The 12,753-nt window shown below is 35.5% G+C and overlaps 1 protein-coding gene across 4 annotated transcripts in view; it reads right to left on the reverse strand.

Moving 5' to 3' along the window:
• The window catches only part of LOC145276758 (proto-oncogene tyrosine-protein kinase receptor Ret-like), a 648,944-nt gene that overhangs the window by 277,200 nt on the left and 358,991 nt on the right, over positions 1 to 12,753 (reverse strand). For all 4 annotated transcript variants that reach the window (XM_080128005.1, XM_080128004.1, XM_080128006.1 and 1 more), the window contains exons 6-8: positions 5,721 to 5,830; positions 3,894 to 3,989; positions 1 to 177 (exon numbers count right to left, since the gene is read on the reverse strand). The exon at positions 1 to 177 is cut by the window's left edge and continues 64 nt beyond it. In XM_080128005.1, coding sequence (XP_079984131.1) covers positions 1 to 177; positions 3,894 to 3,989; positions 5,721 to 5,830 — 383 coding nt within the window. The remainder of the gene's footprint in view (positions 178 to 3,893; positions 3,990 to 5,720; positions 5,831 to 12,753) is intronic.

A 12,753-nucleotide genomic window follows, 5' to 3' on the forward strand; every position in this document is an offset into this window, starting at 1 on the left:
AACCGTATTTCCCTTCATGACGTTCACGACGAGTTTCACTTCATTTTCGCGAGTAAGGCGCAGGACGGCATCGCTGTCTACATACACGATTCCCGTGTAAAACGTCACTGCAAATATCTGCGAGCCGTCACCTACGGCTTGGAAATGTTCTCCTCCGACATCTGGTACTTTATAAATCTGAAAGGAAACAAGATGTTTGTTTTTTTTTTAGATGATATTTTTAGAAACATAAATTAAACAAACGAAAGTAATCGCTATTTGATTTATTTCACTACAGGCCCTAGTTAAAAAAAAAGTGTAGCTATATTTGGATACAGGTGTGTTTTGGAGTATTGTTGTCATATTTGGGCTGGTGCATCTGCTACTAGTCTCTAGCTCATAGACAAGGTTCAAAAGAGTATCTCCAACCTGATAGGTCCTGAACTGTCATCTAAGCGTCAGCCTCTGTCCCACCGACGAAATGTTGCATCCTTCTGTCTGTTCTACAAGTATTTTAATGGTGAATGATGAACTGCAAGCACTTGTTCCCCCATACGACGTAAGTACCCCCGACAAACACGACAAGCAGCAAAATCCCACCCCTACACAGTTGAGATCCCTAGATGTAAGAGAGCCTTCTACTCCAGTAGTTTCTTCCCCAGAACAGCTAGACTTTGGAATTCCATTCCGGCTCCCTGCTTCCCCAACTGTACTGACATGCAGAAGTTCAAGTGTAACGTGAACCGACATCTTACTGTCAAACTCCCTACATAATACCCCAGTAGCTTATGTCCCTGATAGTAACCCCCTCCACCAAAGTGGCAATTTGTCTTGTTTGGGGTGAAAATGTTATTAAACCAAAAAAGAAATGGGCGGTCACTTTTTGTAAGTTCACTGTAGACTTCGGTCCACTTCGTTCGGCTGGTTTGTAAACGTATGTATCATTTATATTGCTTATTTCTTCATCAGCAAGAGACAAATGTGGTTATATATCGATAGCAATGGTTATATATCGATACCAAAGGTTATATATCGATACCAAAGGTTATATATCGATACCTATGAGTAAAAATAATGTAGTGATCGTATATTTTCTACATAAATTGGAAATTTTAAATTAAATAAGATAATAGAAATGTTCCTTAGTAGTAAAGATTAAACATTAAGTGTACGAAAAGTGTACGAAAAGTAACGTTTCTGGATGGAAGTCAGAAGTGATAAGTAGCTAGAAAGAGAGGACTATTTCTTTTGACATATAAGCTAATTATGTTTGGTCACTTTTCGGAAACCTTCATATATGAATCCATTTGAGCGCCGCTCTCAACAATCGTCGACATCAACGTTAAATGCTGTGATTTCTACTCTGTTTTCTGTTTTTCGTCTTCGCTTCTCGTTCTTAAAAAAATTAACAACGTCTCAGAGATCCTCGACAGTAAGTTTTATGCCCATGGATAAGCAACAGATTATCCTTTTCAAGTGAATACTGATAAGCCATTATCTCTAGTCGCTTTTCTGAAGTGATCCCGGTTTTATCTACTCATATTTCAGCAGAACGAGTCAGTTAGTTCTCTGATCATTTTCCAGTCATTTCCGTTTTCTTAGGATCTTATAGTCAATTATTTTTTGTGTCTCACGGAGATAAATTGATCCCTGGTATTAAGCCATTTCATCAGTGTCTGTATTTAAACACACTAAAATATCTCATTTGCAAGTCTGGCATTCAAAGGAAGAAATTAAGCAACATTATATAATATGACCTCATTATGATACAATCTTCTGACATGTTTTAAACGTAGTTGCAATTTTAACCGGCAAACAATCACAGCCTGTGTAGTGAGCAAACACAGCGTACGTCCACACATATACGGTCAATTAACTACTAAAATGAATGAAGTTGGTTTAGCCAATGATGAGTCTATGTATAATTTGGTGTACATCACATGAAACAAGTGTAAAGCCTATTTTTTTACTTGGAGAGCATCATCAATCCTGGTCAACAATATATATATATATATATATATATGTGTGTGTGTGTGTGTGTGTGTGTGTGTCTGAGTGTGTGTGTGTGTGTCTGAGTGTGTGTGTGTCTGAGTGTGTGTGTGTGTGTGTGTGTGTACGAGGTGCCTTCAATAAGTTCACCTACTTTTATTTGTACAGGCATTTAAAATTATCGGAGACTCTTTAAAATTCCGTGTTATTGCTATACATCTTATGAGATGACTGACCAATTTTTATGATTTCAGGTTCAAATAGACAGCTACAACAGGAATTGTAATACACCTTACTTAAAGATGATCATCACAGCTGGTTAATTTCAAACATGCAATCTGGACGTGAGGACACTTTAAAAGAATGATATGCAATAAAATTTTGTTTTAAACTTGGGAAAATTTGGATCATCGAGCATCAGTTTTTGAGTGGCATAAGAAATTCAAGAAAGCCAGCAAATATATGAGGGATGATGAGAGGTGTGGGAGGCGTAAGGAAGTCAGAACACCAGAGTTGATTGATCAAAAATAGAATTTCTATGGATAAGAACCGTTTCAATAGAAACAATTAGTGCAGGTTTTGATGTCAGTGTGGGAACTGTACACACAATTATTCACGAGGAACTAAAGATGCAGAAGATTTTCACGAGTTTTATTCCAAAAGTATTCAGAGAAGATCAGAAAGAAGTGCGGTGTCATGACAGTAGAGAAATGGTCGAGTTAATCAATCCAGATCCTGCGGTTCTTGATTTTCTGGTGACCTACGATGAAAACTATGACCCAGATACCAAGAGACAGAGATCCCAGTGGAATCATGCTGGCTCTCTTAGACCCAAGAAGGCCAGACAAAAGACAAATCCACCCAAAAACTTATAATGATCCCTTTTTTGACAGCACAGCATAATCTAAATGCACTTGGTTTTCACTGGACAAACAGTTCACAAGAAATACTATGATGAGGTTTTAAGGGAGTTCAAGAAAATATTCCGTCAGAACAGGCCAGCACTCTTCAAATCGGGCCAGTGGCATTTACACCGGGACAAATTATCACTGTCACAGATTGTTTGACCAAGATGGGTATCAAGACAATTCGTCACCCTCCGTAGTGTTCAGATTTGACTCCCTGTGACTGTTGGTCTTCTCTAAGCTCATGGATAACCTTAGAGATTGTCGTATGAGTCAATTGAGGAGATAAAAGATATATATATATATATATATATATATATACAAATATAATTATATATGTATGTATGTATGTATATATATATATATATATATATATATATATATATATATATATATATATATATATATACACACATACAGACCAGGGTTGTTCCAAAAGTAAGACCTCCTATGCTTTAACTCAAAACTAAAACGGTGAAGAGTGATGGAGACAGGAGCGAACTTTTGTGCTCCAAAATTTATTTTACTACATAATCACCATCAATCTAAATGCACTTTTGCGAGCGAGGAACGATGCCCCGATGGTAAAACTCCGAAGCGCCCTCTGTCACTCACATCTCTGTCGTTGAAATCGATAAACCCATCTCCTTAATGTTCTGACATCAACTGCATCGGCTTCATAAATATTCAACAGATGCCATTGAATGTTGATCGGTTCAATTTTTTCTGCATGGAAAAATTCTATGACGCATCTCTGCTACTGACTCACACCAATGACAGAATTTGCTGTCTTATCCTCTCACACACCGTCAATATCTGCAACAGAGGGATGAAACTTTTAGACTATGAATGCATATGTTCAGTTATCATAACACTACAATTAACAACCCAGTTTGATTAATTCCTGCAGGAAAAATAGGAGGCATTACTTTTGGAAGGCTCTTTATGCACACACACACACACACACACACACACACATATATATATATATATATATATATATATATATAAATTTCTTACCTGAGCAAATTTGGATGCACTTCGAAAAACGGATCTTTGAACGGAAATGTCAGATCCATTGACTTTCGGCGGTTTGATATGGATTGTATAAATAGCCTAAAAAACAAACAAAAGAAACGAAAAACGAACTGTGTGAAATAGATTGCTTAATTAGACGGACACACAACATTTATGACTTACTTATATAGATGCATATGATTTAGCTAGTCACTCACCGTGCTGTATACAATAGGTGAACTAAAATTCTGGTGCACTATAATATAAACCATCGTAACCTTAAACCTCGCTCTTATTTAAATACTCATGTGCTAAATTTCGTAGATTCGAACATTGAAAATTTACTCATATTCTGGCTCATGCCTTGGCAACATAGCGACGGAATCTTCAGAATCGAAATGATTATAGAATCAATCCTTAATTGATTATTATATATTACGAGGAATAATTTACCCGGTGAATTAATTCGCAAAAAAAAAAAAAATGTATAAATAAAAAATAATAATGATAATATTGTCCATCAAATTCCGTCTGTGTTTGTTTACAATATCATGTCAGCTGATATTTGGGCTTGACGATGGAAGACTTGGAAAGGTCACTTCTGGTTAATGTTTAGTTTTAAAATATGAAAATGAGGAAATTATTTGCGGCGATTTTGAATGGTATCTCTTCTTTTATCGTAAATTGAACTCATTAATAAGAACAAAATTTAAAATAAATTATACGGTCCACCCGGGTTTGTACTAGGCATCATTTGATTTGTAGTCGAATGCACGTCCACTGAACTATATCTGCAGATGACAATGGATCCGGCATTATTACGGAAGCAGCCTGAAAATGCCGACGACACGAAGGCTGCCAGAGATGATAAACTCAAAACGTGGCGTTGTGATCAAACCGGACAAAATAATGAGGTTCGAGAAAATAATTTTTAAAATATAAAACAAGAAAAATAATTACGTCGTGTTTAATTGCATGAAAGAAACATGTTTTAGGAACAAAAGACTATAAGTAAAAATAAAATTTTTCCAAAATTATTTCGAATAAATTATTTTTTGTTTTTGTTTTTTTTTTTGTTATTCTTTCTTTAACTAATAAATATATTTTAATGACGAAAATATTGAAACAACTGTGAGGGAAAAATTGTTTTTAGTTTAAAAAGTCTGTCTTTTTTTCTTACTAAAGTTTTAAATAAATATTTGTTTACGATGGGTAAATAATCACAACTATAAAAAAACTCCATGTAATGAATGATGTCATACATTCTCGACTGGTTTAAATGAACTTACAAAATTTATTCAAAGTTGTCGTCTGCTGACAGCCGATTTGTATACCGGCATTTTCCATCTGCTTCCGTAACCATACCTAAAGATGCCGATACGATGTTGCCGTGACTTAGCTTAGAACCTTTTCTATAAATAAGTACCGAAAATTGTAAACTGACCATCAGAAAAAGACACAAAGACAATTTAAACAGATTTTCAGTACCAATACTGTCCCTCTACTCTCAACTCAATCTGTCCTTTCAATTTCGGTCAGTCTGTCCCATATGCAAATTAGTTTCAACTGTAAATGTCTATAATTTTGAAGCGAAGCCTTTTTGGTGAATTAGCACGCACTACACGCGAAAAAATTCATTAATATTCAGGTAGTAAATTTTCGTCCTTTTTTGTAACAAATTTTGTTCGTTTTATTTTTGCAGAATGTTTAAGTAAATTTCTAGAAAATATAAAAATATGTTAAATATCTTTAGTAATATAGATGGCTAAAGTAAGGGTTAAGGATGCGTTTATGTAACAGTCCATCAAACAAAGAAAATATTACACTTACGATTTCCTCTAAATTCGAGTCAATTCCTCGTATATAATTATTATCTCTAAAAATAACATTTGCTGAGTAGGTGGCATAGTTGGCCAAGACAGGGGTGCTCCAATTCAGGGCTGAAGAAGAAACAAAAAGCAAAGGCAATGACCAAACCTGTATATATTGTTTAAAAATTAAATGAAGGATAACAGACATATTTGATTTTTATAGTTCTTGTCGGGGGCCAGAGAAGCAGTTCACAGCTCGGGAAGAGAGTGTTATTAGTTATTGTTGATTTATTAGACGATGTCTAATGAATATTCATATAGAAAGGCGGAAACAACAACAACAAAAAGTAAATAAATTTTCTCATTTAAATTTATATAAAAAAGGCATGTTTTCTACAAATTGTGATTTTCCAGTTCTTAAACCAAGCGATTGCACACACGCATCTTTAACAGCACCGGCATAAGACGTATTTTCTCTTCGGGAGGCTTCGACTTCTTATAAACAACATGAAGGGGAAGAAAAGAAAAACTTAATCGGACTGACATCTCCATGACAAAGCCAGGTTATTGGCGAAGATTCGGACTTCTTTTATATTTTCAAATGTTTATTCATTATGTTTTGTTTTGTTGTTTTCTTTTACGGCATATCAAACCTTTTTGATTTCTAAATTTCTGAGATGAGGATCCGTTATTAATATTATTTGGATTTTTCGCACTCAAGTGTCATTTTAACAACGTTTTGATTGATGTAACCTCCGACCTTCTCCAGGTATATCTTGTCGAATTCGGGAGTCTTTGGGTCGAACTCGGATATCTGTACGGAATTTTGAACGGAAACGTTTATTTGATCCACGAAGGTAGCATACTCTTGTTCCGTCATTTGAATAGAAGCTCTAAGTAATTCGCAATTGTATTTTTGGTTGGCCACACCGAGGATTGAACCTTCAACCTTCAGGAGAATGTCACTTTCATAACTGAATTTGTTCAAGTAGTCTTGCAGACAATTCTAGTACGGATTTTAAGGGCCTTAAATTTATTTTATTTTTAGATGTTGTTATCACTTTTTTTAATACATATTATTCTTTTCTTCTTCTTCTTCTTCTTCTTCTTCAACAACAAAAAATAAATAAATAAATAAATAAATAATAAATGAATAAATATATAAATTATTTTATCATTTCACTACATAGCCAGATCGTAAAATACGCTTAAATAACATATTTTAATTACTGAATTAAAATGTGTTATTTAAGCGTATTTCCGATCTGGCTATGCCAGGCGGCCTGCTAATAAAATATATAAGTATTAAATAAAATAATTTAAAGCCTATTATAGAGAAAAATCTTCATTGATAATTATATTGCACCCAATATAAAGTAGTGATTTCAAAAGTTAATATATATATTTTTCATTAAATACAGGGTGGAATGATAAAATTGTCGCCCTAGAAAAGACGTCACGATTCCATTTCTGTTTGATGCAAACCAGTTTTCTTTTTTTGTTCCAGACCATCTACTAATGGCCAGTTTTGTACAAATCCCAGAAGCGATAAGAGCCTTCTACCATGCCTGAAAGTGACACAATGATCAACGAGTGAGATTGGAGACGCGTTGCTGTACAAATACTGTCTACCGATCCCAGTTATGACAACAGAACCATTCCAAGCACCTCCAAAATGCATTGCTGGATTGCCATGAATAACAGGGACGACTCCAAGATGATTAAAACAGTTTTCAGCCAGTGTTATGGTCTTTCGTGTGGCTTAAATTGAGGGCCACCATCAGTGGTGTAGCTAGACCTTTTGCCGCCCGGGGCGGTAGTAAAATTTGCCGCCCTGACCGGTAGTAAAATTTGCCCCCCCGGCATTTGGGTGCCCGGAAAATTCGACCATGGAAAATTCGCCCATGGAAAATTTGCCCATGAAAATTCGTCCATTTTTTGCTAGGTAGGAAAACTGGTCCATTATTATTAAGTTAACATTTATTCTGTAGTTGCTTAATTTTCATACCTTGGAAAATTAGTTCTATGGTATCTACTTTTCCTAAATTCAATTAAATTAAAATATGAAAACTGATTTTTAATATTTTTTATTCATTTGAGATTTTATCAGTTTTCCTTTTGTTTTAAATAGATGGTGGGGGTTGCCCGGGGTGATTTTGTCCGATCCCCCAGCTAGCAATTGTAAAGTTTACAAGGAGTTATAAAAAGTATGCTACAAAAACAAACGTTTGATACTTTCAAAGTCTTAGCCTCATGAATTGGACAGTAATAAAATTAATGAATTCAAACTTTAGCATCTAATGTTATTTCCTCTTTGATGTCGGTGTATATACACCCAAATATCCAACTTTCTTTTCGCACCTATTCGATAAAAATTTATATGAAAGTTCCCCTTTAAATTTTTTAAATTTGTTAGCATTTTTTTCCGATTTTTTACAACATTTTTGGTATAAAATTTCATATTTTTTGTTAGCTTTTGTTTATTTTTATTTATTTTTTCTACTTTCTATTTTTACTCTCTCAAAATGCCGCCCCTGACATATGCCGCTCGCAAAATAGGGACAATTTTTTGCGATTCCAATAACTACAAAAGTTCCCATTTTTACAACCTTTTCGATATAAAATTTCAGATTTTTTGTTAGCATTTTTTTTCGATTTTCCCCTTTTATCATCTCAAAATGCCGCCCCCATGCCGCCCCCCCCTGACGCTCAGAAAATAGGGACACATTTTTTCTGATTCCGATACCCCCCAAAATTCCGATTTTTTACAACCTTTTTGGTATAAAATTTCATATTTTTTGTTAACTTTTGTTTATGTTTATTTATTCAGTTCCTGACCCGTATCCAGGCGGGGATTGAGTCTAAAGGTGGTTACATCGAATAGATGTCAGCTGTACTACATAATCAGTTACTTGAATTAATTTTCCAATGGAAGTTTTAAAATAAACTGTAGCGTTTTCTTTCGGGCGGCAATTTTATCGTTCCACCGATTTTAACCTATTACTTCTATTTTTGATCATTTCTAATTTTCGAATGATGGCTTTTACTTATGGCAGGAACTTGCTGATGTAATCGACATATTTGTTGTAAATCCGGGCACGCTCCGATCCTTCTGGACACCTTGTTACCGATTGATTAATCTATATGCTTTTGAAAAAAATATTTTTACATTAACAAGTTTCTGCTAGTAGTGAAGACCGTTATTCGGAAGTTGAAAAGGATAAAAAATAGAATTCATAGACAAAGAAATATGTCATAGAAAGAGCGTCTATTTTATTTAATGGAATCGGCTTAAAAGAATTTTTTTTACCTCTCTCTCTCTCCCTCTCTCTCCCTCTCTCTCTCTCTCTCTCTCTCTCTCTCTATATATATATATATATATGAGAGAGAGATAGAGAGATAGAGACAGAGACAGAGGGAGAGAGAGAGACAGACAGACAGACAGAGAAACTGTACTGTTGATGAAGAAGAGTGTTGAAGATTGCTATTTTTTCAGTAAGGTTTGCTGCGCCGGTATTCATTTTAATGGCATAATTTTGCCCGAATGAAAAGGGACACCAAGTTCTGGCTAAAATGACAAACATTCTCTCTTAAGTTGAAATCTATTTTCTTCAACAGATTCATCACCACAAACTATGTCCTAGAAAGGGTTAGGACAACAGAAACGTAAAACAGATTGGTTCGATCGGCGTGTATGAACTATTGAAATGGAAGTTCGTTAGTTTCATCTCTGTCGAGGATTACTCTCGGACCCAAAGCTAACAGGGTTTATGCCATTATTAAAATGACTTCGCCCTGTTAACAGTTGCATGTTGCTGGCCATATGCAATTCTAAGGGGTCCACTCTTGCAAGGTTTGTTTTCTCCCTATGAGAAGGGGTGAGTTTATTGCTAATAGATTGGGATACTTCTATACGGGAATGCAGGCATTCCCCTATAGGGTTACATATAGGTTTTTACAGGCCAGAATGGCCCTCTTCTGGGAAACTGGCTCTTCGTTCACATTTTCTGACCTTTATGTCATATTTTCCTTCAGTAAATAATCAATTTGTTTCATCTAGTCTAGCATAACCATTATTAGTTGCGATAAGAAAGATGTTTATTTGTCACGGGGATATTTCAAACGGATCTGTTTATATTTCGCGGGGTACAGGCTTGGGCGGAATAGAAATAGTCACTTATTGCCAACGTATCATTACTATTGTGTTCTACCAAATAATTATCTCGCGAATGAGAACGTGCAAGTACAGAGGAAAATATATCGTAACTGCTATAAAACAATTTCGATAAATATGCGATAACTTATGCGGATGCCATCAACACGAAGCAAATGGCGTCAATATGTAAATTAGTTACAGTGGCTGTTAAAATTAGAAAGCGATTCGAAATTCCAGATATATTGAAGTTCGTAAAAATTATATGTTTTTTTCACAAATTGATCATCGTTTATCAAGGCCTGGGAGTGACTCAAGACTGAGGACCGCTTCGGCGGCACGGGGGGCAAGATTGTCAGTTAGATGATGTTCGCCGCCATAAGATGATAAGGAAAGAATGAGCTGAATTGACAGAGGATTACTTAATAAGAATAAGTTAATCAGGGGGACAGTTCGACAAGAATTTGATTGCATTAGACTTGAAAATAACCATGTTGAAGTCGGGTGGGAAGATTACTCGTGCTATTTTATTCTGTTAATTAAATGTTTTAAGAAAGAAACCAAAACAAACGAACTTGTTAAATTAACTATTCAAGTTTATTTGCAGTAATGAACCGATGACATATTCGTATGACAAAGAGAGATAAAGAGAGAGAGAGTGAGAGAGAGAGGGAGGGAGAGAGAGCGACGGAAAGTGGTTTAGTTGGTGGTGGATGTGTCATTGTAAGGCGACGATAGGAATGTTATTCGCTACTCGAGTCGCTGCTCTCTCTCTCTAATCTGTTATCTCTGTTTTCTTATGTGCTATATTGAAATTCCATACATCGGAATTCGATTATTCGCTTGTTTTGACATTCTTATTAATCAGAATTATTTTGACATTCTTATTAATCAGAATTGTTTTGACATTCTTATTAATCAGAATTGTTTTGACATTCTTATTAATCAGAATTTCTACTGTTTTATTGGTTTGCGTTTTTCGCAATGCCAATCCAGCTTAAAATAAAGGACATCCGATTGTTTCTGTTTCTGTTTTTAGGTTTTCTATTTTTGATCATTTCTAGTTTTCGAATAATAGGTTTCACTTCTGGTAGGAACTGGCTGATATAATCTACTTCCTGACTCGTATCTTGGCGGTGAGTGCGAATTACTTATGACTTCTACTGGTCATGGCAAACAGAACGAGAGATTACTACTCTTGTGGATTAAATAAAGAATTTCGTTCGAAATTTCGTGTGTTCGAATGAAAAAAAATTCCCGATTCCGACAAGTTACACCTAAAGGCTTGATATTACATCGGCCGACATCTTGTAAATATAACAGTCAAGATTAGAATAATATTTCGAAGAATCCAAATAATACGAATAGACTTCGAAAACATTAATTTTCTCATTTCGTTCATCCTCAGAAATATATGTGCTATGATCGTCACCATTTTTGTTGCAATGATTGAATTTTCCAGTTTTGTACAAATAATAACGCAAATATTACGCACGTATAAATCATGTAGCATATCTGCATGAATATAATTACACGTAATAGTTAACTAAAGATGATCATCGCATAATAAAACCGAAAGAAACACTAATAGGGAATTAATTAAAATGAATGTTTAAAAGAATATGCAAATTATCTAAATCTTTTGCAGATAAATGCACTTCAACAACCCATGTATAATAAAGTACAGAGCAACGTTGCATTGTATGGGCCTTCTTTCTACATTCGAAAATAGTTGGGTTATAACAGCTTTTGGTCGCTCTATTTCTGTTCTGGGGAGGTTGAACGTTTTCCACTATAGCCAAAGTTCTTCTGAATCGGACTTAGAGGGCATCAGAATGGAAGATTTTCATGTCAGTAGTAGAGGAAGAATTCTCTAATTATCTGGTTCACACCTGTACCTTGGTCTCTTCCTGTGATGTTGTTAAGGATTCGACATGACTAAGGAAGTTTTTCCTTTTCATCAGTCATTGGATCGTTACAGCAATTTTTGCCCACATTAAGTTTCAATTCCTGCACATCGATAGACTCAGAAAGACAAGGAGCAGGAAGGAAAGTCCAAAGGTAAGTTATTCCGAAGTATCGTCTACAAAGCGCAATCGGTTATCGCTTTATCTAGTTGTTTAATATTTACGCATTTATACAGTCTAAAATGGCAGTGACAAACTAGATCATAGAAAGCAAACGTAAATGATAACTTTTGTGATACAACGGCAGACTGAATAAATAGTAGCAGACAAACGAGCGAAGAAGCAGATGCTAGGTTAACAAATGGGGAGGTTATCAGACGGTGTCCCCGTCGCAAGGAGCAAGTGGTTGATGCACATGTTTACTGCTTCTCACGTTGCGCATGCATCATTTCATAGTATATATATATTTTATCGGTTGGAGTTCGCCAGTAGCAGAATGCAGCAAGAATGTAAAAGACTGCGTAAGAAAGTGGGAAATTGCTGTACGACACCATGTTCCAAAGACACGCCAAGACAAACATATTTGCTGCAAAACTTTCACCCATGATACCCTTTATCAATATCGGTCATAATATCGGTATATCCCTGCGTCCCAGTAACAATACACTTCGTTTGGAAAAAAATCAAATGATGAGACTCTTCAACGTGTCTAGTTGGATCACCTTGGTAACTCTAACCCAAACTTCGTTTCATTCGGACGCAATTCTGAACAAATAGGGAACATGTCTGCGAACCAGCATACTTTACATTTGACAACACAGTAAAGGGACACGCTTAACAGTTATGGTCACGTTCGGAGCCGTTGGTATTCTATGATGAATATTCCTCAGGCGACATATCAACCTACCCCTACGAACGAGAAAATACCTGAGAGAGCGGACTCCATGAGAGAAAAAAAAGACATTTTAATACTTCCAGTCTAAAGAACTTGG

Source organism: Euprymna scolopes, chromosome 5, assembly GCF_053919585.1.
Source record: "Euprymna scolopes isolate OS-2025 chromosome 5, ASM5391958v1, whole genome shotgun sequence".
NCBI classification, from domain to species: Eukaryota; Metazoa; Mollusca; class Cephalopoda; order Sepiida; family Sepiolidae; genus Euprymna; species Euprymna scolopes.